The following is a 24,492-nucleotide window of genomic DNA, read 5'->3' on the forward strand; positions in this document are numbered from 1 at the left end:
AACTGTTTACGTACTACTGATAGCCCATTACTGTACACAATAATACTGTGCCCATTTATTAACATAAATTAAACATCAGGCGTCTTGTTTACACATTTAAACCATATTTGCACTTTGAATTTCGACTCCAAATTGTAGTAACTACATCTACGAAGTCTAAGGAAGATAACCAGGTAGTCTTTTCAAAGATTACGTCGATTTTATGAGAACGCCAGCCCTCAGAAAAGCAGTAACTATTCATTCATTCACTTACTTTTTTCTAGCTCGCAAAATCTCGGTTGTTCTGTTTACACATTAAAACCATATTTACACTTCGAATTTCGCCTCCAAATTGTAGTTACTACATCTACAAAGTCTAAGGAAGATAACCATGTAGTCTGTTCAAAGATAAGATAAATTTTGACAGAACTACAGACCTCGTGAAAGGAGTACCTAAAATGACTCCATTCACTTCATTGCAAAATCGTGGTTGGTCTGTTTACACATTAAAACCATACTAACAATTTACATTTCGACTCTACATAGTTGTAACACCATATCCAAGGGTCTTAAGAAGTGAGTCAATTTGGCTGATTACGTTTTTAACGCAATTCCAGGGCTTGGCTTTAAAAAGAGCAGTGGCTATTGCTAACGCATTCATTTTCAATAGCTCTGTTCTAGAATCTTTGGTTCGTTCTTCGATGTCTTCAAATTCGTTCGAATTCCGAGTGTATCCTGTGTATCTTTCGTGTGTATCCTGTTGCCTCTTCCCTGCTGTTCCGGCAACAAGGTTTCAGGCGAGATTTACGCCACATCCCAGAGAGTTCTGTTTTCCCAAGATGGCGCCCGTCTGTATATGTGAACAAGAATGGTACTGTTTTTCTTTTTAATAAACCGCCTGTAGACTTTAGTGATGTTACCCGTGAACCCCCTGCTTCGAAGCGTGTATCGAAGACATGAACCAATTTGGAGTGAAGCTTTGTATCGGAGCTTGATTCGTTTTGTGATAATCACGTGATCAGTGACGTCCGAAGCTTCGTTTCACACACACCCACGTGACTGCTTCGAAATTTAATTCAAAGCATTAAAGTGGCGCGACACGGGGGGCGCCGTTGTGGGCTGTTGAAGAAGGAGAGCCAACAGACTCAATAGTGCTGCTGACACGAAAGCTTATAGCCCGGGCTTTTAGCTCAATTATCAGCACGCTCGACTCCCGTTCTAAGGTGCGTCTGTTTCGCGGGTTCGAGTCCAGGCGTGTGCAGGACTGAATCGCACAGTTACAACACAACCCAGATTACAATTGGTCTAGGCTACGTACTCAATATAATCACAGAAATGTGTGTGCAATGTGCATGCCAATTCTTTATTCATCTCCCTTCTAAATTGATGTATTTGTTTACGAATACAAGAAATGTTCACAGCCAAAATACTACCTTTATTGTTTTTGTAGAGAAGGCAATTACATTTGTATTTATGCAGGGTACAAAATAGGCTTAGTTAAGCCTATTTATGACATTATTTATTTATCCATTAATTCATGCTCAACATTTATTCATCTTCGACTCAAAAGACATTCATGGCTAATGTCTGAAACACTTCGTGACACAATGCTATCCTTAACTTTCACCAGCAGAGATCCTCATAGAGTTCTGAAGCTTCGAGTACTGAACCTTTTTTCGATACAATTGGATTGAAAGCTTCACTGGTTCAGAAAGCTTCAGTTCGCCATCACTAGTAGACTTTCACAGTTCTCAATGCTTCGGTTTACATGTAGATACCCTCATTATGCTACGGTGTAAGTGTGTTGCTATTTGGAGCCTTGGTAGCGATTTATTTTTACTCTATGTTTAGTTCAAGCATCATTGTTTGGTGGGTCAGTTGACGAGCAGTACAGTACCCAGAATGCATTGCAACACACCGTCATGAAGGGACTCATCGTTAGCTCGGTTTTAAATAGCATACAGAACCTATAGTAATTTAACGTAGTCTGTAAGCTCCACAGATCGTGGCAAGGCAATTTAATTCATTGTGGACTTCTTGCTGGGCAATGATGAGTAACTTAACTTGAACAGTAGTGTGGCGTGGATGTGTATAATATCTGAATGGATGTGTGTTTCTCAATGTTATAATCTATACAACTGTATACCGGTATATGACTAAGTTTGAATGGAGCTAGCTTGGCAATGAACTGGGCTGAATGGACTGGGAAAAAAAATATATATTTTTTTAATGACCTGAATGAACATAGATTGGCTTTAAAAAAATATCTTTTTTTACATGACCTTTACAACTGGTGCTGGCAAGGCATTGAACTGGGCTGAATGGATTTGGATAATGTAAATTAAACCCACTAATAATAAGTAAACTTAAGAAGAACAATAGTGGGCTTGCTGGATCAAACCCACTAATAAATGAAGAAATACAGAAATAAATGAAGAAATACATAATTGAATTAATTAATAACTAGGTTTCATGACCAAACTGTACATTCATCTATTCATATGTACATCTCATAATTTATGTCTGCATTTATTTATTTATCCTCTCATCTTTGGTCCTCCATATCCCATTCATTTGGAGTTTCCATGTTGTAAGTATGATTGCCTCCCACTGTTAACTTCCCACTGGACTGGTTTGGCATAGGTTTGGAGCATATACGGATATACACACACACTGCAGAGATGGATCCTGCAGCTTCTGACTCTGTAAAGCCACACTGGACAAATCGAGAACATTAAGTATGGGGCGTGCAAACTATAAGCAACTGCTTTATCCTCACAAATTACTATGCAGAGCACACACAGCAGGAATACTGACCAGACACTATGATGTAAACAAGTGCAATCCACCCCGCAGGTCGTCTATCTAAATGTGTGTGTATGTTAAGTTATGGTATCAGAGTTTAGCAACAAAATACGTTCTGTGAGTTGTCAGGCAATGCCACAAAATACGTTCTCTGAGTTGTCAGGCAATGCCACTTACATTTCAAATGGTTGAAAACAACCTCAAATGCAACAAACATCGGTGATCACAAACATACAAGTTAGAAAGCCTATGATCATTGAAATTAAGAGGCCTACAGTACATGTGTAAAACAACCTGTTTAACACCTTCTCACTGTTGGACATGTCCACATTATGGTCCCATATGGAAATAGCACTGCCACATCTGATGTGAGACACAGGTGGAGCAAGAGGTATAGAGCGAGGTATAGCGCCACCGATCAGAGCTGTAGGGCTTTATGCGCAATCTAAACAAAGACAGTGTCTGTGAAAAGGACATTAAATAACAAAATATGGACAGCATCCAAGATAAAAAAAAACTTCCTGGCAAAGTCATTTTTTATAAATTGTTGTGAATAATAGGCATAAAACAAACTAACTAACACAAAAAAACTGGGCTTACTGTTTTAACACTGATCTTTTTCAGTATGTCTAAAATCTAAGTGGAGCAATTTAAAACAAGTTTGCAGGGTCATTCCCCACATTCCAGAGTGCGTCTTGCAAAAGCAGATTAGCAGCCAGAGAACTGTGTTTGCCAGATCTTGAGAGGTCATATCACAGCAACGGTGTTCTTTTGAGATGCAAACAATGGAGCTTGTAGAAACAGAAATCAATCAAACTGCCTTTTACAATTTCTATCAGACAGTGGAATCAACGGAAATATTGTCCTGGTATTAGAACCAAAATTAAACAAAACACTCAGTATAGTGTTCTCTTTCTCTCTCTAACACACTCTCTCTCTCTCTCTCTCTATACAGATGTTCCTGTTAGGACTTCTCTGTCAAAAATCAGGGTTTTATTCATTTCTACCCAGAGCTGTCACTCTGGTGTGACCTTGCCATGTCAGTGCAATATAACTTTATCAACCAGCATCAAACAGCAAATGAAATCAAAGTTCGAACCAGATAGGAACACGGTACTAGAAAATGTTTCAAATACACAACAGAAATCATTTCAAGCCTACAGAAAAAAAAAAATCTTTATTTTCCTCTATTCTGTCTCTGGACACACTGACATAAAGCCTACTTTTAGAAGTTCTAACGATGACAACAACAAGGACAATGTTGTTTTTGTGTTCTTATACTCACTGTAATGTCAATGACTGAGACTGACTGCTTGTTTGGTTGACTGCTCTTCCTGACCTGAGCAAAAAAGAGTCAAAAACCTATGGCGCACCTGGCACAAGGTGGCCAAAGCGAGTCACAAGGCTTATTCTAATCTTGCACTCAATAAAGTGAGTAATTTTTCGCCATGCGCTCCACTTTTATTAAACCTTTCGCCCAGGGGTGTGGCAATTAACCACATAAGGGGCCCTATCGTGCACCTGGCACAAGCTGTTCAAAGCGCATTACAAGGCTTATTCTAATCTTACACTCAATAAAGTGAGGAATTTTTTGCCAATACGCTGCTCTTTTATTAAACCTTGTGCCCAAAGGTGTGGCAATTAAAGACATAAGGTGTCGTCTGGCGCATGATCCAAAAATCGCTATCTTACTAAAATAGGGCCCCATATGTTCCATAACACGAAAGAGGATATTGATTTATGTGTCACCCATTCAAATCAGACTTAGAGCAAACAGAGCAGACTTAGAGCAGACAGCCTGAACTCAATAACGAAAGAGAACATGCAGGAAGAAATTCAGTTAACGATAAAACCATTCTCAGTTCAGCGTGTTTGTCTAGCCTCAAAAAGAGATGGACTATTAATCAGGAGCGAAATAATCACAAATCCTGTTCAAGAAAGCATGCAATAATTGCTAGCTGCATAACTATATTTTACTTTGGATTTGCAAAATATTGTCACTCTCACTTAGTTGAACACATGCTGTCAAAACTGTGCCCTGATTTTTTCCGGAATAACAGACAAATGTCAAACACTGTGGTTGTCAGCTAAGAAAAATGGAGTGGAATCACTAAGGCAATCGTGTTCTTGAGAGCCAGAGGTTAGATAACCATCCTTAAACTGATGGCCGCCACACTGCTCCTCAATCACAAATGTTTTTCCTGGCAAATGCCAGAGAGGCCTCTCTTTTTTTTTTTGGAGGAGGCGAAAAAGCACCCCTGTTTTTTTCCCATCTCTGCAAAAACTGCCCCTGAGCAACACATTCCTACTGGTCTCAGAGGGACTGAGGGGGGAAAAAAGAATCCATTTCTTCCCTCTCACATTCATGTTTTTGCCGGGAAAGCCGTTTAATTGTCACACACTTTGATTCATAATTGAGTTATGTTTAACGGACAGACACAAGAGCTTCCACTTATCACTCCCAATTCTCACAGAAAAAAAAAGAGATGGCTGTAGACGTGTCGTTCAGTCTTTTGTGGTAGAAACAGAAAAAACGCACAGCTGCAGAAAGAAAATAAAGATGCTTTGCTTCCATTCCCACATTTGCTTATTCTGCAACAGCTATCCAAATCTGTGAGTTGACAAGAGTAATTACTGTTCTGTGTCTAAGGTTGGAACAATGTACACTGATGACAACACACAGCTCCAGTTCAGCTCTTGCTCCTGTCAGTGTTTCTCACAACACGATTAAGAGGTTATATTATCTAGGATGTGGGTTTCCAAAAACCCATACTCAAAGACTTTGTTACTGATAACGAGAAAATGACAGACCAGAGCTTTTTGGAACACTCTCAATAACGTCCATTGACAGCCTGCTTTACTTATCTTACTGTCTGTATCCCCATTGAAATGCAATAAAAACAGCTGAGGCTGTTATAAATAATTGAAAAATAATGAGCCATATATTTACAAACGTTGCTTGCACATCAACACTAAAAAACAACAACAACAACAACAACAACAACAAAAACATGCCAGTGAGCCGACATTTTCCTGAGGCGACCTCTGATACCCTTTCCTCCCCAGTTAGAGGTAAACATGAGTAGATCTTGACCTTACAAATGTCAATCAGAGGTCTAATCTTTCTTTACACTTGAGATGGAAAACAAATGGGATTTTATTTGACTCCAGTTGATTGCTATTGAGCAGCCAGAGCCGTGATTTATTGCTCTATGTGACAGTGCTATTAGCCTCGATCCTGTAAATGAAATAAGGCTACGCCAAGCCTGTGATTATTATTCCGTCCGCAGGTACATGAAGTACTTTGACATGTTGAGGCGAGACAAGATTTACTCACAGAAGCTCTGACTTAGAGAAGTATCACAACCCAATTTATACAGTGTCACTCTCTCTAACCACCTGCTTTTTTATGACTGCTTGTTTCAAAGATTGACCACAACCTGCTGTATTTTTGTATTACATGAAAGCAGTACTTAAAAAAAAGAGTTGTATTTCAAAACTTCAAGACAAAGTTTTGAGATGCATCGAATATATATATGCATGCTGGGGCTTAAACTAGGGGACACAAGCAGCATGTACTTGAGTGGTACAAACTCAATTGTACCCTATGACAGTTCTTAGCAATGCAAATAATCTTGTCAAAATATGATTTCCTCAAAGAGAGTAAAAAAGAGAGGAAGCTTGGAGGACATGGATGATTGTAGTGCATTAATCAACATAGCTGTGACAGCAGGCTATGCTGTGGAATTTTCATCAGCCTTTACAGAGAGATAGGTGTTGCTCTGAAAGCCTTTTGTTCAGAGGACACAAAACACTACCCTGCTACTTATGTAATTCACAAGAGAATGGATTCTTTACATCAGAGTTTGGGTACAAGCTCTGAGACATAAGAGCAGAACTGAATGGGACTGCAGAGGTATACTAAAAAACACTGCAGAGGCAGGTTGCACCAAAAAAAGAAGGGAAAAAAAGAAAAATGTGTTCATAACAGCTAAAAAGTCAGAGTTGAGAAGAGTTTGCAAAGAGGTGTTTACATCCACTGAGCCAAGAAATATGGGCAACATTGCATTGTTACATATTAAATTATGTAAACATAAATAAAATGTGCATAGTATGTGCAAATATCTATGCTAAAGATGTAGAAGTAACAGGTTGTCTCATATGCTAATACTAGTTAATGCTAATAGATGCAACACAAAGCAAAGTATGAAATTATTACTGAAGAGCCAGCATTGATTTCTTGGAGAGCTTTTTTTCGTTGATTTTGGACAATCTAGTCGGTTCTCTTTAAAGGAAGCTTTCCATCTCAAGAGTGCTAAAAACGCAAGATGAAAGCTTTAGCCTGAGATAGCAGATGGCTATCTTCCTTCCTTTCACTTTTGTTTAACACGTACGTCGAGAAAAAAGAAAGAACAAAAAAAAACGATGTCCTTTAAAGGCCAAGTTTTGTATGGGTGATGGCTATCTTTAAAAGAAGAGCTCTTTGTGCTGGAACGAAATGAAGTCATCTAAATGCATTCAGGCTCTGACGCAGCACACTTTCAAATGGGGTGGCCCGGCACTGGTTTACAGAAATGTCGACCATGTCAGAATGATCAATATCCCCATTAACAGGAGCCCAAGGAACTACAAAAGGACCAGGGGATGCCAGAGCCTGTGCATGTATGGAGATTGTGACAATGATATAGTAAGAGTATTTCACATCCCTGTCCGAATGCAATTACCCGCCGCCCCGGCGATGTTTAAGTCATCCCACAGCACTGTATATTGAGGTTAGCGGCACGAGTGACCACAAACATTTACATTAGAAACAGGGACGAGAGATGAATTATATTACTGCACGGGTTAGTTTGCTTAGTGCTCCAGCCCCTATGGGGTTCTTTATTATCTTATACGCCACACTGTGGACTGGCTGTGCAGATAAGCATGCAACTTTAGACCTGTTTATTTCATTCCCTCCACTGCAGTTCATTATTATGCTCTACGTGGTCTCGCAGTGATGCACATCACTGATCAATAATATGTGTGATATATGCATAACAAGTGGCCGTGGTGGGACAAACAGAAAAGAACAAAGAGAGTAAACACAATCTGGGGGGCCTCTAGTGAGCGCTCAATGCAGTCTGACGAAAACGCTGGGGCTCTGCCTCTGAAGGAGGATGGAATTAAAGAATAACAGAGCAAATAAAGACTAAATGAATGGCCTGTTACATTCATGCCTATTACAATCTATCTGGTATGTGTTTACTTACTCAGTAATGGCCCGGGAGACTTCCCTTCTCAATCAAGCTCCATCTTTGACAGAGGTTGACAGCTGGAGATATAGGATGTATCTTGGTGTGTGTGTGTGTGTGTGTGTGTGTGTGTGTGTGCGTGTGTGTGTGTATGTGTGTGAAGGGGGTGGGTGGGGAGGGGGCTGGCAACACTTGCTCCTGTATCTCTAGGGATCAGTCTGTACTTTTGGTAATTATTCAAGCTGAGCCCCATGCTTCTCTGCTGCTTATCTCCCAGTGTCCTTAGGGGTCGGGGTGCCAGACCCAGGGGCCAACAGAGCGGGATTAGATTGATTTGTGCAGGAAGTAACAGCTTCTCATGGAACACTGAATGACGAGTCATGACCTCAGATATTCACAAGTATGTACATGGTGAAACACACACACACAGAGAGAGAGAGAGAGAGAGAGAGAGAGAGAGAGAGAGAGAGAGAGAGAGAGAGAGAGAGAGAGGGAGGGAGAGAGAGAGGGAGGGAGAGAGAGAAATAGAGAAAAAGTAAGAGAGAGAGGGAGAGAGAGAGAGAGAGAGAGAGAGAGAGAGAGAGAGAGGAGGTGGGTGGGTCACAGAGTTTGATAAAGGTGGGGTGGTGGTGGTAGTAGTGGGGTTCTTGACAGCTCAGGAAAATGATTGCTGTGCTTGGCAACTTAGCATGTCTAAGATGGTTCTGCTATGGCCTGTTAAGACCATGAGAGCAACAGCTGTGTCAGTAACAGTGTAAAGCTTTCGCTTATTTATATCTCTTTATTTATTTGGCAATCATAATAGAACTTTGTTTACATATGCGTGGAAAGCCACAAATTAAATGTCAAAAGAACTGAGCTGCATGAGCTGCATATATTTTGTATTCAGCCTCCTCATAACTTTCCTTTTGGAAAACACTGAAAATAAATAAAATCAAATTCAAGAAAAATCCCCTATGAAACTCATTACTATCCCATTACAAGTTGGCATCATATGTAGAAAATTACTTCTCAAATAAACTACAATGAGATTACTATCACTAGGAGAGCCAGGGCATAACTGTCAACACTGCATGAGGAAAGAAAACAAAAAAAAGATTATGATTCTCGATTTACTGTCATTTTTTCAAATTATAAATGGCAACTGGAGAGGAACACCACTAAGCCAACTGGTAAACAAATAAAACTAGATGACATTCTAAAACATTGCACAGCCCTATTTAAAGACGCGTTTAACAATGTTAACAGAAACACCATGAAGTGGTGAATTGGCATATCCATCCAGGCTTGAATAACAAGCACTATGGATATTTGATCTTCCAAGGATTCAAGGGTTTTATGCCGTCGCCCCAAATCAAATCAGACTGTCAGAGAGCACGTGACAGAGCGGCTGACATTTTGTGCCTTTCTAGATAACCGGCGAGGATCATTGTGACGCCGGGCTGACTGTTAATGGGTGGTTTATTAGCTGATGATCTAAATGAGCTGTGAGCCGAGGTTGTCTTATCGTGTGCGCACAGCCAGGGCTATGAAAACTATTTTTGAAAATCCATCTGTCTCCGACGTCACAACCCAGTCGGCTCTGGATAACACTGGCTGGCCTAACCAAAGATGAATTCCGAGAGAGAGAGAGAGAGAGAGAGAGAGAGAGAGAGAGAGAGAGAGAGAGAGCTCTCAGTTAGAGGAGTTATATCCTCTATATGAGAGAGAAAGGGACAGAGAGGAGAGAGAGAGAGAGAGAGAGAGAGAGAGAGAGACTCTAATCTTGAGAAGATAAATTGGAAAACAAGAAAAGATATAGAAACGAAGGTACATCAGCAGACGGACAAAGATGGCTTTGATGTTTGCTTTTTCTTACCACTAATCTTATCCCAGTCTAGACATGTATTATCAAAGGGTCTTACTTTCACCGAAAATGGAATCACAAAGTACTTCCTTTAAACGTACAGACTACTTGAAATCATTACAAAAATAAGAAATGAGATCCCAAAAAAAAATCAATGTTGACTTAATTTGTTTAAAAGTAGGAAAGCGTTATCAGAGCAGTCCTGTGAACCTCTGGCTAGAGAAACTGTTGGGTGCATCGAAAGCATCTTCAGGATCTGGATCAAGAAACAGCTGCTAGTGCTCTGCGCCCTTGCCACAACCTTCCTCCCGAAGACAAAGACACACAGCAGCACCTCCACCAGGGAGCTGAGACGACACACGTCCAGCTATACCTTCACATACAAAGCCCATTCATCACACCCCCTGTGTGTGTGTGTGTGTGTGTGTGTGTGTGTGTGTGTGTGTGTGTGTGTGTGTGTGTGTGTGTGTGTGTGTGTGTGTGTGTGTGTGTGTGTGTGTGTGTGTGTGTGTGTGTGTGAGAGAGAGTCGTCTAACCCGGTTTCTTTTCCCCTCTGTAAATTAGTCTGTCATGAGCCTGGGTGTCCCGGGCTTTAAACAAACACCCACAGATGCTGTTTATATAACTTCCAGAAACACGGAATCCACCGCGCGCTAATGGGGAAACCACAAGAGGAACATCGCTCAGGGTCCAGTCAGAAGCCCCAAAGAGTCTCACGGAAAGGGGAGTGACACCCCCACCACAACCACCCCCCACCCCACCCAAAAAGGACCCCTCAGCAGTCAGCCATTTCTTTGTCAATCTGCTTGTTGAGATGAGCAAGTACATGCCATTTTACATTCCTTTTAATCCAGCATAATCACTTTTTTTTGTGAACAATACAATTCAATGTACATGCATAATGTCTAAATATTGGATGATGTAAAACACTACTGGGTGTACACATTCCTGTACTGTGTAACATAAATATGAAAATACCTACTAACTTTAACTGTAATAGAGGTAAGAAAAACATCTATCCAGAGGTTGTATGTTTAAATGTCACTAATGAAAGTGTCCAGTTCAGTACAATTAAAAAGCTCACTTATTGTACTGAGTGATTCACTCAAGGATAGTTATTCATGTCTGATGTTCGAAAATCTTCAATTCTGTTGCGTTTCAAGCTAGTTTGCTCAGAAAGTTTCAGAAAGTGCTCAGAAATGTTACTTTTCTGAACTCTGTAACATCTATATACTTCATGACTTCTTGATATCAAGTAAATTAAATTACTGAAAGAAATTACTTCTTGAATAACAAGGCTAATAAAATAATATGAAGACCTACTGTAGGCCTTTTTAAATGCATAGAAACCGTGCTTCCATTTCAGTCCTGACAACATGACGAAAGGTCAAACAAAATGAAGAAGGAAAGAAAATTAAGAAAGAAAGAAAAGTCTTGTTGGACAGGTCTGAGTTTCTTTAAATGGTACATTAGCTCTGATATTCTGAAGGTCAGGTTTGTGATTCATTTGTTATACCGAGCCAGCACTTTACAATAACCATGGTGTCTTTTCCTCTCTCAGTGTCTACCACATGATTTCAGCACTTCCCATTTTAGAGATTCTATTGGTTCTGTGTATTCCATTTTGGATTTATGGAAAGGAAAGCTATATTAAATTTCATAACATGTAATTACGGTTACAGTAAACAACAAGAAATCAACAAAACAACAGGAAAACCCTATTTTAGCCAGGTGTAGCATTAAGGGACGAGAAAAATAAAGCGTGAAGAAACCATCAACACTAGCAAAACAAAAATGGTATGTCCTCGGTTTTGTACACAAGTGCTTTGATAGATTTTTCAGTGGTGAACTTCCTGTGTGGTTAAGACAAGGTCATGTGACATTGATGGACGGGGCACAGCTGTCCGAGCCTCATTTACACTCCAGACTTGCTGAGCCTCATCATTGGCGTCGCGGTCTCCGGAGGAAAAAGGTCATATTGACACGGAGTGTCACCTTGACGGGGAAACAAACGCCTGTGAGCAGTGCAATGTGCGCCAACGCTGGGACAGCAGCATTCAGCTTTGGCTTTCTGCTGGCCTAGCTTGACAATATCGCATGGATTTATCTGTGCACTTGCTGAGTGTGGGTATATGCGTGTGTCTGTGTCTGTGTGTGTGTGTGTGTGTGAGTGTGAGAGAGAGAGAGTGTGTGTGTGTGTTTGTGAAAAGGTGGGAGAGCGAGAGGGAGACAGAATAAGACGGGGGGTAGATGAAGCATGTGTGTATGCCCTTTCATGAAGATGTGTCTCTAACTCTGCAGGTGATCTATTTTTCATGCTTCCCTTGTCTCTTTTGTGTTCCTTTCTCTGTTGTGTGCACACAAACAGACACGCACAACCTCACACACACACACACACACACACACACACACACACACACACACACACACACAGAAACAGAAACACATACACGCACACACATACAGACACACACACGCACACACACACACACACACACACACATACACACACACACACACACGCAAACAAGCACAATCACGAGTACTCTCAATCCCTATTTGTGCTGCACACATGCCCGGTTCTCTCCACCTCTGAGGCCCTTTATTGCCCATTTATTTCATTAGCTTCGACCAATGTCCTGTCACCTGGCTCGTGCCGGGCAGAGAGGGGGGCGATGGTGCGGGCAGAGGCCTGTGGGGCAGCCGGTATCTGCCACCCTGCTCTCCCAGCCTACCTGCCAATGCGGATTTACTGGCAGCTCAGAGCTCACTCCATGAAATTCTATAAAATTGATCCAGGGGCTAGAATGAATGGGCCAAGGAGCTGGGGGGAGATCGCTTTCCTTCCACCTATCAGCAGCCGCTGGGACACTGACACTCACCAGGTGTCTTCTTTCTCTTTCTTCTAGCTTATTTCTTTCTCATCCATATATCCATCCTTTCTTTCATTCATTCATTCATCCATTCTCTCTTTTCTCTTCATTCTCTTTGAGCTTTTAAAATTGCTGTAATTCTCTATGGACTTCCATATTTCTTCCTCTTTATCTTTACATTTTTACCTCTTGCTCTCTTTTTCTTGTTTTCTTTCATGGCCTTTCTCTCTCTCCCTTTCTTTCTTTCTTTCTGTTTGTCTTTTTTTATTCTTTCTTTCTCTCTCCTTCACAACCACTCAGACTCTCTCCATGTTTTGCCATTACCTACCTACAGTACCTTACCCCAACCCTACTATGTGAAGACAGCATTGCAGTTGGCTTGGTGTCTGTGGAACCTAGAAGGTATCCGACCACAATCAATGATACACTGACTTGACATGTCATGATACATTGGCTTGACAGTGACAAGCATTGAGGCTCACGTTTTTAAGCTCAGGGACCAGACAGGCGCACCTCTGCTTGTCTTGTCCCAAAAAAGACACGTCATCAGCTGAACACAGAATGGAATGTAAACGACATCACCACTCTGTCTCCATGGCTACCGTGTGGAGGAGAGAGGACCTTTGGCAGTCCCTGGACAATTCCACAGCAGAACCGTCTAATGAGGTCTCTGGCAAACCCCAACGCCTAATTTATGGGTAACCCTGAGAGATGTCTTCACCTGCGAACTGTCTCATAGCAGTCATTGAATGGATCGATCCAGATGAGAGACCCAGGCCTGAACTCTGACACCCATTTCAGGTAGAGGTCTCCAAGCCACATTAAGTGCTCAGATGTTAAATGAAGTGGTATATAAACTAAACTGTGTACTTCATTTTCCATGTTTCACTCTCAGTATGATTTGGCTACAATTCATCGGATGGAGAGATTGTTCTCCTTCTAAAGAAAGAGAAAGGTAATTGCAGCAATTTAAAAGCAGGACAGTTTTCAGTGTAAATACTTTGCTCCAGAAAAATGTTGAAGAACATCAATAATTCACAGACCAAACAAGCCCCCGACTGCACGTCAATGCACAGTAAATAATTCAACCTATAGGCGAAGGCTGATTGCATGTGATTTCAATCATGACACGCATGGCAGTGAGCAGTGGCCGGGGGAATAAAGAGAAGCAACCGAGAAAGGGAAACAAGGCCCACAGACGTCTCCGCAGACTCCTCTACTTCATTTGATCTGGAGAGGGGAGAGGGGCTGAGAGGGGGGAAGGAAAGGGGAGCCTGCAAATAATTCATGGTTTGAAATAGTCAGAAAAACCTTTGATGAAATTTGGGAGAATTTTTGATTCTTTTTTTTTTCCCCTACCCCATCCTTCATTTATCCTTAAAAAAAATCAAGATGGTGGCGATTTAAGCATGCCTTTCCATTCTGTCTGTTCTGGTGTGGTGTGTGAGGAAGGGCAGCTTTAAGGTGAACAGCTCCCGCCACTTCCGACCCAGCGGACAGGCGTGAGAGGAGCACAGACTGGGATTAGCAGTTCAATCGATGGCTTCAGAGGAAGACCGGAGAGTACTGGAGTCTTTATTCAAATGAGAATAATTGATTGGTCACCCTTTTGATTTGCATATAAATGAAACCCACTTTATCGGGCTTGCCCACCTGTTTGAATTTCAAGTTTTTTTTAAACCATTTGATCCCCCCCCACCCCCACCCAGTACAATACTATCATGACGCCCTTAAAAGGCATAATACTACAGTCACATATCAGTCTGAACGTATCATTTACAAAAGGTCCCAATTTACTTGAAGTCAGCTTGCAATAGGGAGCATTGAAAACGACAGTGTCGCTTACACGTCTCATTACGAGCCATTATCTCACCGAGCCAAGCAAGTTGTGATGTACCACTACGCTAGGTGAACAGGCTAAATATTAACGGTGACAGCACCGTTTTAATTAGCAGAACTCACAAGCACTGGCTGAAGGCTGAGTTATGATAATTTAACCTTGAGGGAAGCGCTTTTGCATGCCCACCATTTCATGCGACTGGCCTATTGCATGCCGATGCTCCATAGCTGTCCATCATTCACGCATCTGGTCTCTGAGAGAGATGGGCGAAAACACTCGCTCATGGACAGGCATGTGCACTCATGTATATGCAAACGCCATGTACACCATCCAAACCATCCAAATGCACACATCCGCATGCATGTGGACACACAAACATGTATGCACATGCCATTCATACATATGCAAACATAAACAGATAAACATACACACACAAGCGGGGGGGGGGGGGGGGACACTTCAGCAAACATCCCTCTTACCCTGACATTATGCACATACCGGTATGTAAGCACACACATGTAAACACACACACATACACACACTCATGCACACACACATGCACACGCACACACACACACACACACACACACACACACACACACACACACACACACACACACACACACACACACACACACACACACACACACACACACACACACATGAATATATGCACACACACACACAGCTAAACACAGATAATGAGAGCTGTGATTCCCATGAAGAGACTAATGGGCGCAGTATGGATTTATGAGCGAGATGTGACACCTCACAGATGGTGTGGATTAGGCAGGAGTGCCAACGGAGGGGTCAGCAGAGACGCCCCTGCCTCCAGTCGGCCTGCTGGGAGCTCACTGTGGCCACTCACCAGCGCTCAGGCCGGATTAAGGCTCAACGTGCGATCTCAGACCCCAAACAGGCAAGAGTAAATATACTCCAACTCCAGCAGATATACTGGAATGACAAAGGCTTCATGGTGAGGATAAGATGTGGTCTCACTTTGAGAGTGAGAAAAAAATATTCACAGGAGGAAAAAAAAAAAAATATATATATATATATATAAAGAGAAAGAGAGATGGAAAGAGAGAGAGAGATGGAAAGCAGGTGAGAAAAAAATAGAGGTAGAGAAAGACTGACTGTAAGAGAAAGGACAAAAGGAAAAACAAATGGGGAGAGGTGGAAACAGAGGGAAAAAAATGGTGACTGATAAAAAAGAGAAAAGTTGAAAAACTAGGGAGACTAGGGAGAGGGAAGGAGAGAGACAGAAACAGCCAGAGAAACAGACAGAGACAGAGAAAGAAGAAAAGAGGGACAGAGAAAGAGAGTGCAAAAAAGAAAGAAAGAAAGAACCGGAGGGAAAGAAGCCGCGAGCAATGAGACGGACGGACACAAAAGCACTCCCACGCTTGCATCTCGTCTGACTCGTGTTACAAGGTTGTAGGTTAAAAGCATGGCTATTCGAGTCGCTCTCCCTCGTAAGGTCTGGAGGCTGTTCAGAACAGGCCTCATTAGTCCAATGTTTTTGTGCTAGCCAATGCGGCCACGTTGCTAACTTCTACGGGCTGACAGCATTAAAGCCATGCTACGCTCAGGGCCTTTCTCAAACATAAATTCCCCAACACTGTCTCTTCCACATTATGTTGCTATTCTGCAGTGCTACTTGCTTCGTCTGGCACCAGTGGCATGGTGACCAACTAATTATCGTCTCCCAAATAGGGTAACAAGCACAGAAAATATGTGCTCGGACTGTGAATTTGTGATGCTGCATTGACAAACAGCTACCTGGAAGTACAGTACACTGCAGATATTATACAATGCTGTAGTTGCACCCTGAAGACAAGTTGAACCTACATGCAGCATTAACTGGCCTAAGAACTGCACTGAAGACTATCTGAACGGATGAATGAGCTATGGGTTTATCATTTGATGTATTGAGCTGTTTCTATATCTAAGGACACGGACGTTTTGGAGAGTGGGTGCGCACATTCAAAGAAAAGTTTTCCGCAGGTGTCAGACAATAATGTCAAGACAGTGGAAGAAGTGTGGTCTGCACACTGCAATTGCTCCAAAAATATAAACTTTATTACTTTAAAAACATAGCAACGTTTCGATCACCCTGGATCTTCGTCAGGCAATCTAAGGGCACGGAGACATGAAAACTTTGCTGCCAATCTTTCCAGAGAGTTATTAATAATTAACAATTCAGTGGATTGGAAACTGTCTGCTGTGTGCCCATGCATTCCTTTTAAGGTACATAATATCAAAGCTTTAAGTGGTTGAATGATGATTGAAACATTCTTAATTACATCAACCTTAAATACCACACAACATAGTTCTAAGAGAAAAAACAGACAGTCCTTGAAATTTACCACGCAAAAAAGTTACCACCAACAACTAACAACTAGAACTAATTCGAAAGTTTCTTCAATAAAGAGCTTGTTTACGCCGACTGACAGCCCAGGGCCAGTGCACATGAAAGCGTTGCTCCTTCTCCCCTGTTGGAGCTCTTGGGGATCCCCATCCACTCCCGCAGCCGCTCGTCTGCAGCCACATAGCAGCACTAGTGACGTAGCGCTGGGCTCTCTGTGCGCCGCAGATAGATTTCCCCGGGGACTGCAGCCTCCATGCTGACATCCCCAGCAGAAGTCCTCTACGCATTCCGGTAATCATTATGATTAAGCGTGCTGGGGGTGGGGTGGGGTGGGATGTGTGTGTGTGTATGTGTGTGTTTGTGTGTGTGTGATATTATCAACACCAAACCAAAGGCTCACAGCTTCCAATGACTGTAATTCATTCACAGAGGCGTCATCGTGTGAAGGCTTGCGAGACGGTGGGTCCAGATTTCCCGCATGTTGCATTCCAGAAAAAACAAAACAAAACAATACAAACCCACACTCACACACACACACACACACACACACACAAACACACACACACACACACACACACACACACTCACACACACACACACACACACAGACACACACACACACAGACACACACACACCAGCGAAGGAGGCGCTCGAATGTGACGGAAAGTCCTTTCTTTTTGCTAAGATGCCGCCTCACCACTCCCTTGTCTCCTTGAGCTAATCTTCCACAAGGAAAGAAGAAACGAGGCAGATCAAATACAGCCCCACCAGCACAAATAAGGAGGATGTGGCTACTGCTAAAGTGGTGGAAGAACATTGATTTGGCCAAAGGCAGGCGATGGCTCCATAAAACCCTAGCATGCAAAAAGGCTGAAATGGGTTTTTAAAAATGTATTCATTGATTTCGCACTTCCCAAGGGGCATCTTGCTGATATGTTTTTGCACTACATTGGGAGATTAAAAAGAACATAAACTAATTTTCTCTCTGATTGAATTAATCCCAGCCCCCCTCCCCAACCCCCACACTCACAAAAAGCCTGTGTCAGCTTCTGAGTATTGTTACAAAATAACTAAAAAGTCAAACGAAAAAGAAAAAAAGAACTAATTTCCATCATCTGAAGAACAAACAATGGTATGATGTATGACATTATATTGCTATTCAACTTGTATCGAAAATGCTTACACATCACACTCTTCGAGTCAGAAAACCTATTCACGATGGAATTACAGAGCAAGAAAACAACATGTTCTCTTCCGGTCTCTGCTTACTTTATAATGCATGAGCAAAACCGTTTTGTATTAATGCGCTGCAATAGGGCCGATATCTCAGAAGCCACTGTGAAGACTCACCTGATTGATGTGCTTCAGTTTGTCGATGATCTGATTTATGACCGGGTCCGATCCTTTGACTTTGACTTCTGGATTTACCGTCTGAGCCTTAATCCCATTGCCCACCACACGCAGAGTATAGCTGCGGAAATTCACAGGAAAAGAGAGAGAGGGAAGTCATTAACAGAGGCGAGGGGAGAGAAAAAGAGAAAGAGAGAGAGAGAGAGAGAGAGAGAGAGAGAGAGAGAGAGAGAGAGAGAGAGAGAGATAGGAGAAGAAAAGAAGAGCAGATGAGTTAAAAAAGCAAGTGGGTGTTTGGATTTGAATTCAATTCAATTCGGGGGCACTGTTTCTGGTCTGCGACGCTACCTCAGATGAACCAGGGGGGAGATTTAGAAGCGTGCCACTGACTCCGACAAGCAACAAGCCTGCGGAGTAAGGCCTGAAGTAGCAGACCCATAACTCAAGCTCCCCTATAAAACAATAGGGCTCCCTAAAGAGTGAGAGATTAGTTTATGGCCAACTGGAGATGGATGTGCACTGCTCTACGATTGAAAAGCTGACATTTGTGGAAAGTGTTATATGATGTTTTAAACCAAATTTTGCATTTTCACACAAATGGCGGACACCTCCCTCCAGAGAAGGCAGCGACATGACAAATTATACGAAAAAATATGCTTTCAATTTTCTGTGTTGTGAATATGGATTGATGTGCTCAGCCCCTAGGAAACTACAGCTTTCAGATACAGGATAGTGAATAGAGCAAAATTCAGACTATTCCCATGTTTATTCTATATCTCAACACTAGACATTCTACCTTGTTGCTTGTCATTCAGAACCAGAGGCATGATGTGAGAATGAGATGTTTATCTTAAAAAGTTTACATTCACAACGTCATCCTATTAAAAAGTTTACATTCACAACATGTCATCCTGTTAAAAAGTTTATATTTACAACATGTCACCCTGTTTTTTTCATCCCTCTACATTGTTTCCCAAGTTCTGATCATCCTCGCTGAAAGCTCAGCTTCCCTTCATACCCCAGCAGATGGGATAAACTCTGGCTCGTTGTGCACAGAGACACAGACAGAAACGACTCCTACCCCCTGACACCCACACTAGCACCCTACCACCCTAGCTCCCCTGACTACCTGCCCCCCTCAGCCCCTGCAGAAAGCTCTCCTCTGAAGGTACCTGAGTACCTGCTTTGATTTCTGCTTAGGGCTTTAAGAGAAGAGTCAGCCAGGAGCTGTCACTTAGCCATTCTGTCACCTTCCGCACGCAGTCTCTCCGCAGCTTTTCAACCGCACTGCCAACAGCCAGCGTCGGGCGGGGAGAGGGAGAGAGAGAACGAGAGGGAGAGAGAGAACGAGGGAGAGAGAGAACGAGAGGGAGAGAGAGAACGAGGGAGAGAGAAAATGAGAGGGTGAGAGAGAACGAGGGAGAGAGAAAATGAGAGGGAGAGAGAGAACGAGACGGAGAGAGAGAACGGGAGGGAGAGAGAGGAGGATGGGGAGGGAGGGTGTCACTTCAGAGGAATGCAAATGTCCCCCACCCTCGATGACTTAGCCTCTGCATCTCTCTTCCTCTTGCAGTTGCTCTTTCCTTTCCCCTTTAACTCACTCTTTCATTCCGTGTCACTTGTGTTTCCATATTTCTAATTCTCACCCTGTATCATTTCCACTTGCTGTCTCTCTCTCTCTCTCTCTCACTCACACTGACACTCTCTCTCTCTCACACAGTGTAAAAGTTGCATTTATTAGTCTATCTTTCTTAGATTTCATTCTGTCATATCTGCTTTGTTTTATGTTCATATAGCGGTATATTCAGTATGTGAAAGAAAAGAGCAAAGATCCAAAGAGGAATAAAAAGAACCCGGGTGTTGAAACTACAGTACATATGGGTGAAAACAATACTACAGTAGATATGGGTGAAAACAATACTACAGTACATATGGGTGTTGAAACTACAGTACATATGGGTGAAAACAATACTACAGTACATATGGGTGTTGAAACTACAGTACATATGGGTGAAAACAAAACTACAGTACATATGGGTGAAAACAATACTACAGTACATATGGGTGAAAACAATTAGTAAATGAGTCTTGATTTAGTGCACATTTATGCTTGGATGCCCGATAAGTGTGGTCAGCATATCACACTAATCATCTGATCTGGAAGCATGGAGAACGAGTCACTTCCTCCGTGGACAGCTCATTTTTGCTCGGCCGTGGCATGGATTGATTAATGCCCATATTGGATAAATGATACCTCCGCCATCTGTGCCCATTTCTAACGAGTGTAAATGTGCCAGACCATGACTTAAATGTCCATTAGCCGCTCACACATCCCATTTGTTTTCATCAGAGCTGGAATATTTTGTAGGAGGAGAGGCCAAACTAGCTGAAGAATGCCGTATGTAGGCAGCAGTGGACCGAACTCAGGTATGTGATGGCAGATGAAACTGCACCCATAATTCTTGTGGTGTGATGACACTTGGTGTGCACCCGTTGTTTGAATCGTATTTGAAAAAAAAAAAAAAAACATCCAAGCCTGTTGCTCTTTGAGTCGTATTTCATTCAACAATGGAGCTTTGGCATAGATGCTATTGCTTATATGAAATCCATGCCTGTAGCAGAACATTTAATAGCTCTAGTGCGGTCCAGGAAAGTGCACAAAATGGGACTGGTGTGCATGATTCACAAGTTCTGTATGCACACATGACGCACAGGCACACGCACACGCACATGCATACACACACACACACACACACACACAAACACACAGAAACTCATTCAAGCCAGTCCCATATTTCATGGTGCCTATGGGATCCATTGCAGACATTCCACTAATATTTCATAATATGCTTACAGTACAAAGAGTCTCACAGGGTGGGAAGGAGCTGGAGAGCGTAAGCCTGCTCCTTAAAAGGTGTCAGATGATGAAAAACACGGAACATGTGGAAACATTCATCATACTGAAAGTGTGCCATTGTTACATCTCCCCTCATCCTTCCAATCTATTGGAAAAAAGACGAGAGAAATAGATCAGAGATTGCTTCTGTCTTCCATTCAAATGGAACATTCCCCAACACCATGCTCACGCTGAGAGAGAGGCTCTGGTTAGCATTCTGACGGATCACAGCGACAGTTTAAAGATTGGGGTGCATCAATGAGTATGGTCTCTCTCTCTCTCTCTCTCTCTCTCTCTCTCTCTCTCTCTCTCTCTCTTTCTCTTTCTCTTTCTCTCTCTCTCCGGTCTCTCTCTCACTCTCTCTCTCTCTCTCTCTCCCCACGATAATCTCATTTCATCTCTATGCAATCTATCTCCTCTACATAGCCGGGTCTTCAGGGCCCTTTGTTGTGAAGTGGAAACGGGGTACAGTAAAACATTTATTTCGCCCACGCAGAGATAGCGCAGGGGGGTGATGGGAATTGCAACTAACGGAACGCGCGCGCTCAGCATGAGTGATTCTCGGCAGCCGAGAGGCGGAAGGAGCGGAGAGGAGACGGCGAGGTCCAGGCGTTAGAGAGGCTCCGCCAGATGCCTCTCCGAGAAGCATCCTCTTTTGTCAGCTAGATGGGAAGTCATCCGCCGACAGGCCCGACAGCTCGACCAAACGCTTCTGCATAAAAAAAGATTACCAACAGGACACCGATGTGATGCACATGCAATCCCAAAACAGCAAAGGAAGACAGGTGGATGAGAAGAGAGAAGGAGAGAGAACCAGAAAGCAAGTGAGCATTAAAAAAAAAGACAGGAAAAGACAATACTCAATGGGACAGGCCTCATCGTTTGAGTCTATTTTAGGTTAGATTGCAGGGATAATTGTATCCATTGAAAATGTTTGCTGGTGTGGCAAATCTCATGGATCCGCAGGATGTCGAGACATCAGCGGTGTTTCACTCCCAGGGGGTGGTCTGCAGCGACAACAATGTGAGAGATCACTCATTTTGGCTCCCCCGCAATTAGGTGAGTCAGGACTCGAGACGCGCTGATAATGCAGCAGCAGCCCACACACCTTACGGCCAATCGACAGGGCTCGCAGCCAGGCCTGCTGGACTCGCCCGGGATGCAGGAGTCCGCATTGCAAATCTGAACCCTCCGAGAAAACAGGCTCGGGCTTCAAGGTGCAGGGAAATCTGATGAGATCAGTCATGCACAGCTTCCCATTTTTCCATCAGTTTAATACAAGGATTCACATTGCATGTGTCCTTGGCCGATTAAAAAGTCTACCAAGAATATAAAAGGTATGGATATGATTTTCCAGTAGTTGTATGATGGACATAGTTCACTGAACATCAGTATCATATTAGGGACATTTAATGAGACCAACATTATATAATCCTAAGGAATCCTGTCAACTGATATGGCATTACTTGAAGGAGGTTAGTTTCTTTTGAGCTTGGCATACTCTGACCCTCACAGTTCCAGATCACATGGTGCTGCAGACAGGCAGAGATGAATACAAAGAAAAGTAAAAAGCACAAGTAAATTAATGAATTAATTCATCAAAAGTAAAGTTTAGTAAAATAATAAATTGGTTAATGATGGGCCAAAAGTGCTTGGAAAAATCAATGTGTTCGCATACGTCATTGCCTAACAACTGAAAAGCTGTCACAAAAAAACAGCAACAAACAGAAGACTCAAGACAAAAGAGAAGAAAAACGACAAAAATGTGGGCGATAGATGATCATTTTCACCTATTCTGTGATGCTGGAATAATTCAAAACAAAACGAAGCAAATCACTCCAGCAGCTGTTTGTCCCATTAGGCGCATCCGTAATGACCTCAGCAGGCACGGCAACAACGCACCCCGGGGGCCAAGACGGCGGCGGCGGCAAAATGAGGCAGCATTCTGCCTGGCAAATGCAACAGGATGGGGATGTTAATTAGGGGAAACGACGCTCCGTGATTGAACGCAATCTCCATGAAAGGTGACGAGGAAAATTGAAAATTGAATAACGGAGACAATGGCGGATGTTTCTGACGCGCCGCCCATTCAGCAAACACCGGAGGCGAGGATCAGGCCTACGAGGGAGAAGAGAGGAAGCGACAGCAGCTATCCAAACACCCGGCATCTGATTGAAGGAAAACACTCCACTCAAATATTTAATAATCATTACAGATCATGGCTCAAAAAGACGCATACCACCCCCAACACTGCACCACGTTTAGTGCCTCCATTCATTTAATGAATGCTGACACACACACACACACACACACACACACACACACACACACACACACACACGCAGACGCAGACGCGCACACACACACACACACACACACACACACACGCAGACACACACACACACACACACACACACACACACACACACACACACACACACACACACACACACACACACACACACACAGCTTGCATATCTTGCAGAAATTAATATTCCCTACCAAGGATTGCACGACAAACAGAGTGAGGAGTGAGACACACATTGTGGCCCCCCCGGTGCTACATTTAGCTAGTGTAATCAGTGGGAGCCCGTGAGCCAGAACTTTGTATTGATGTGTGCCAGACAAGGACTGCGGCATTAGCCAACGGGGTCTGCAAATTAATTGGAGCTGGCAAAGCGTTTTGAGTTATACGGTGTTATGACAAGAGCCCCAGAGGGGTGATTGAGTCGAGGGTGGAGACGGGCACGGATGGCGCGGTCGCAGGGACGACGCGGGGAAGACAGGCAACTGGTAAAACGCCCCGAGAATTTCAAGTGTGGCCTCGGCCTGTTGTGCGCACCGCTCTCTGATTTGTCGGCGAGCGTTCTGACAGATAGAAGATTTCACTTTTGACAGATAGTCTCTCATTGTGCATCTAGGAATGCATTCTATTTCACAAATGCTCAAGTCACGGGGTGAAGACTCAATGCAAGCCGCCACAATTCACTTTTGTGAACTGCACATAATGCCGTGACATTTCAAACTGAAAAGGTACAATGCAGTAAGTATTGCAATCTTCCTGGCCTATTCAATATATAAAAACAGGCCACACCAGAACCACATCTCTGTTTAGATCCGAGTTGAAAGTGTCTTTAAACACAATAATACACCATTGTAAGCGTCAAGCAGTGAAAGGGAAGTCACAGAGTTTAGTTCTTTTCACTTGAGCTCAGAGAATGATATAGAATGTCTCCAAACAGACATTTATTTTTTCATTATCTTAGTAATGATTTTCTGTCTAGGCAGCTATTCTCA

At 42.8% G+C, this 24,492-nt stretch overlaps 1 protein-coding gene across 1 annotated transcript in view; it reads right to left on the minus strand.

Annotated features, from left to right (window-relative positions):
• gpc5a (glypican 5a) overlaps positions 1-24,492 on the minus strand; it is a 132,652-nt gene that overhangs the window by 36,236 nt on the left and 71,924 nt on the right. The window contains exon 6 of the mRNA XM_076303600.1: positions 18,300-18,420. Within this exon, the coding sequence (XP_076159715.1) occupies positions 18,300-18,420 (121 nt within the window). The remainder of the gene's footprint in view (positions 1-18,299; positions 18,421-24,492) is intronic.

Source organism: Alosa pseudoharengus, unplaced genomic scaffold (genome assembly GCF_046254945.1).
Source record: "Alosa pseudoharengus isolate Yale_2024_CS ecotype anadromous, Long Island Sound unplaced genomic scaffold, YU_APseudo_1.1 YU_APseudo_1.1_scf_24, whole genome shotgun sequence".
NCBI lineage: Eukaryota > Metazoa > Chordata > Actinopteri > Clupeiformes > Clupeidae > Alosa > Alosa pseudoharengus.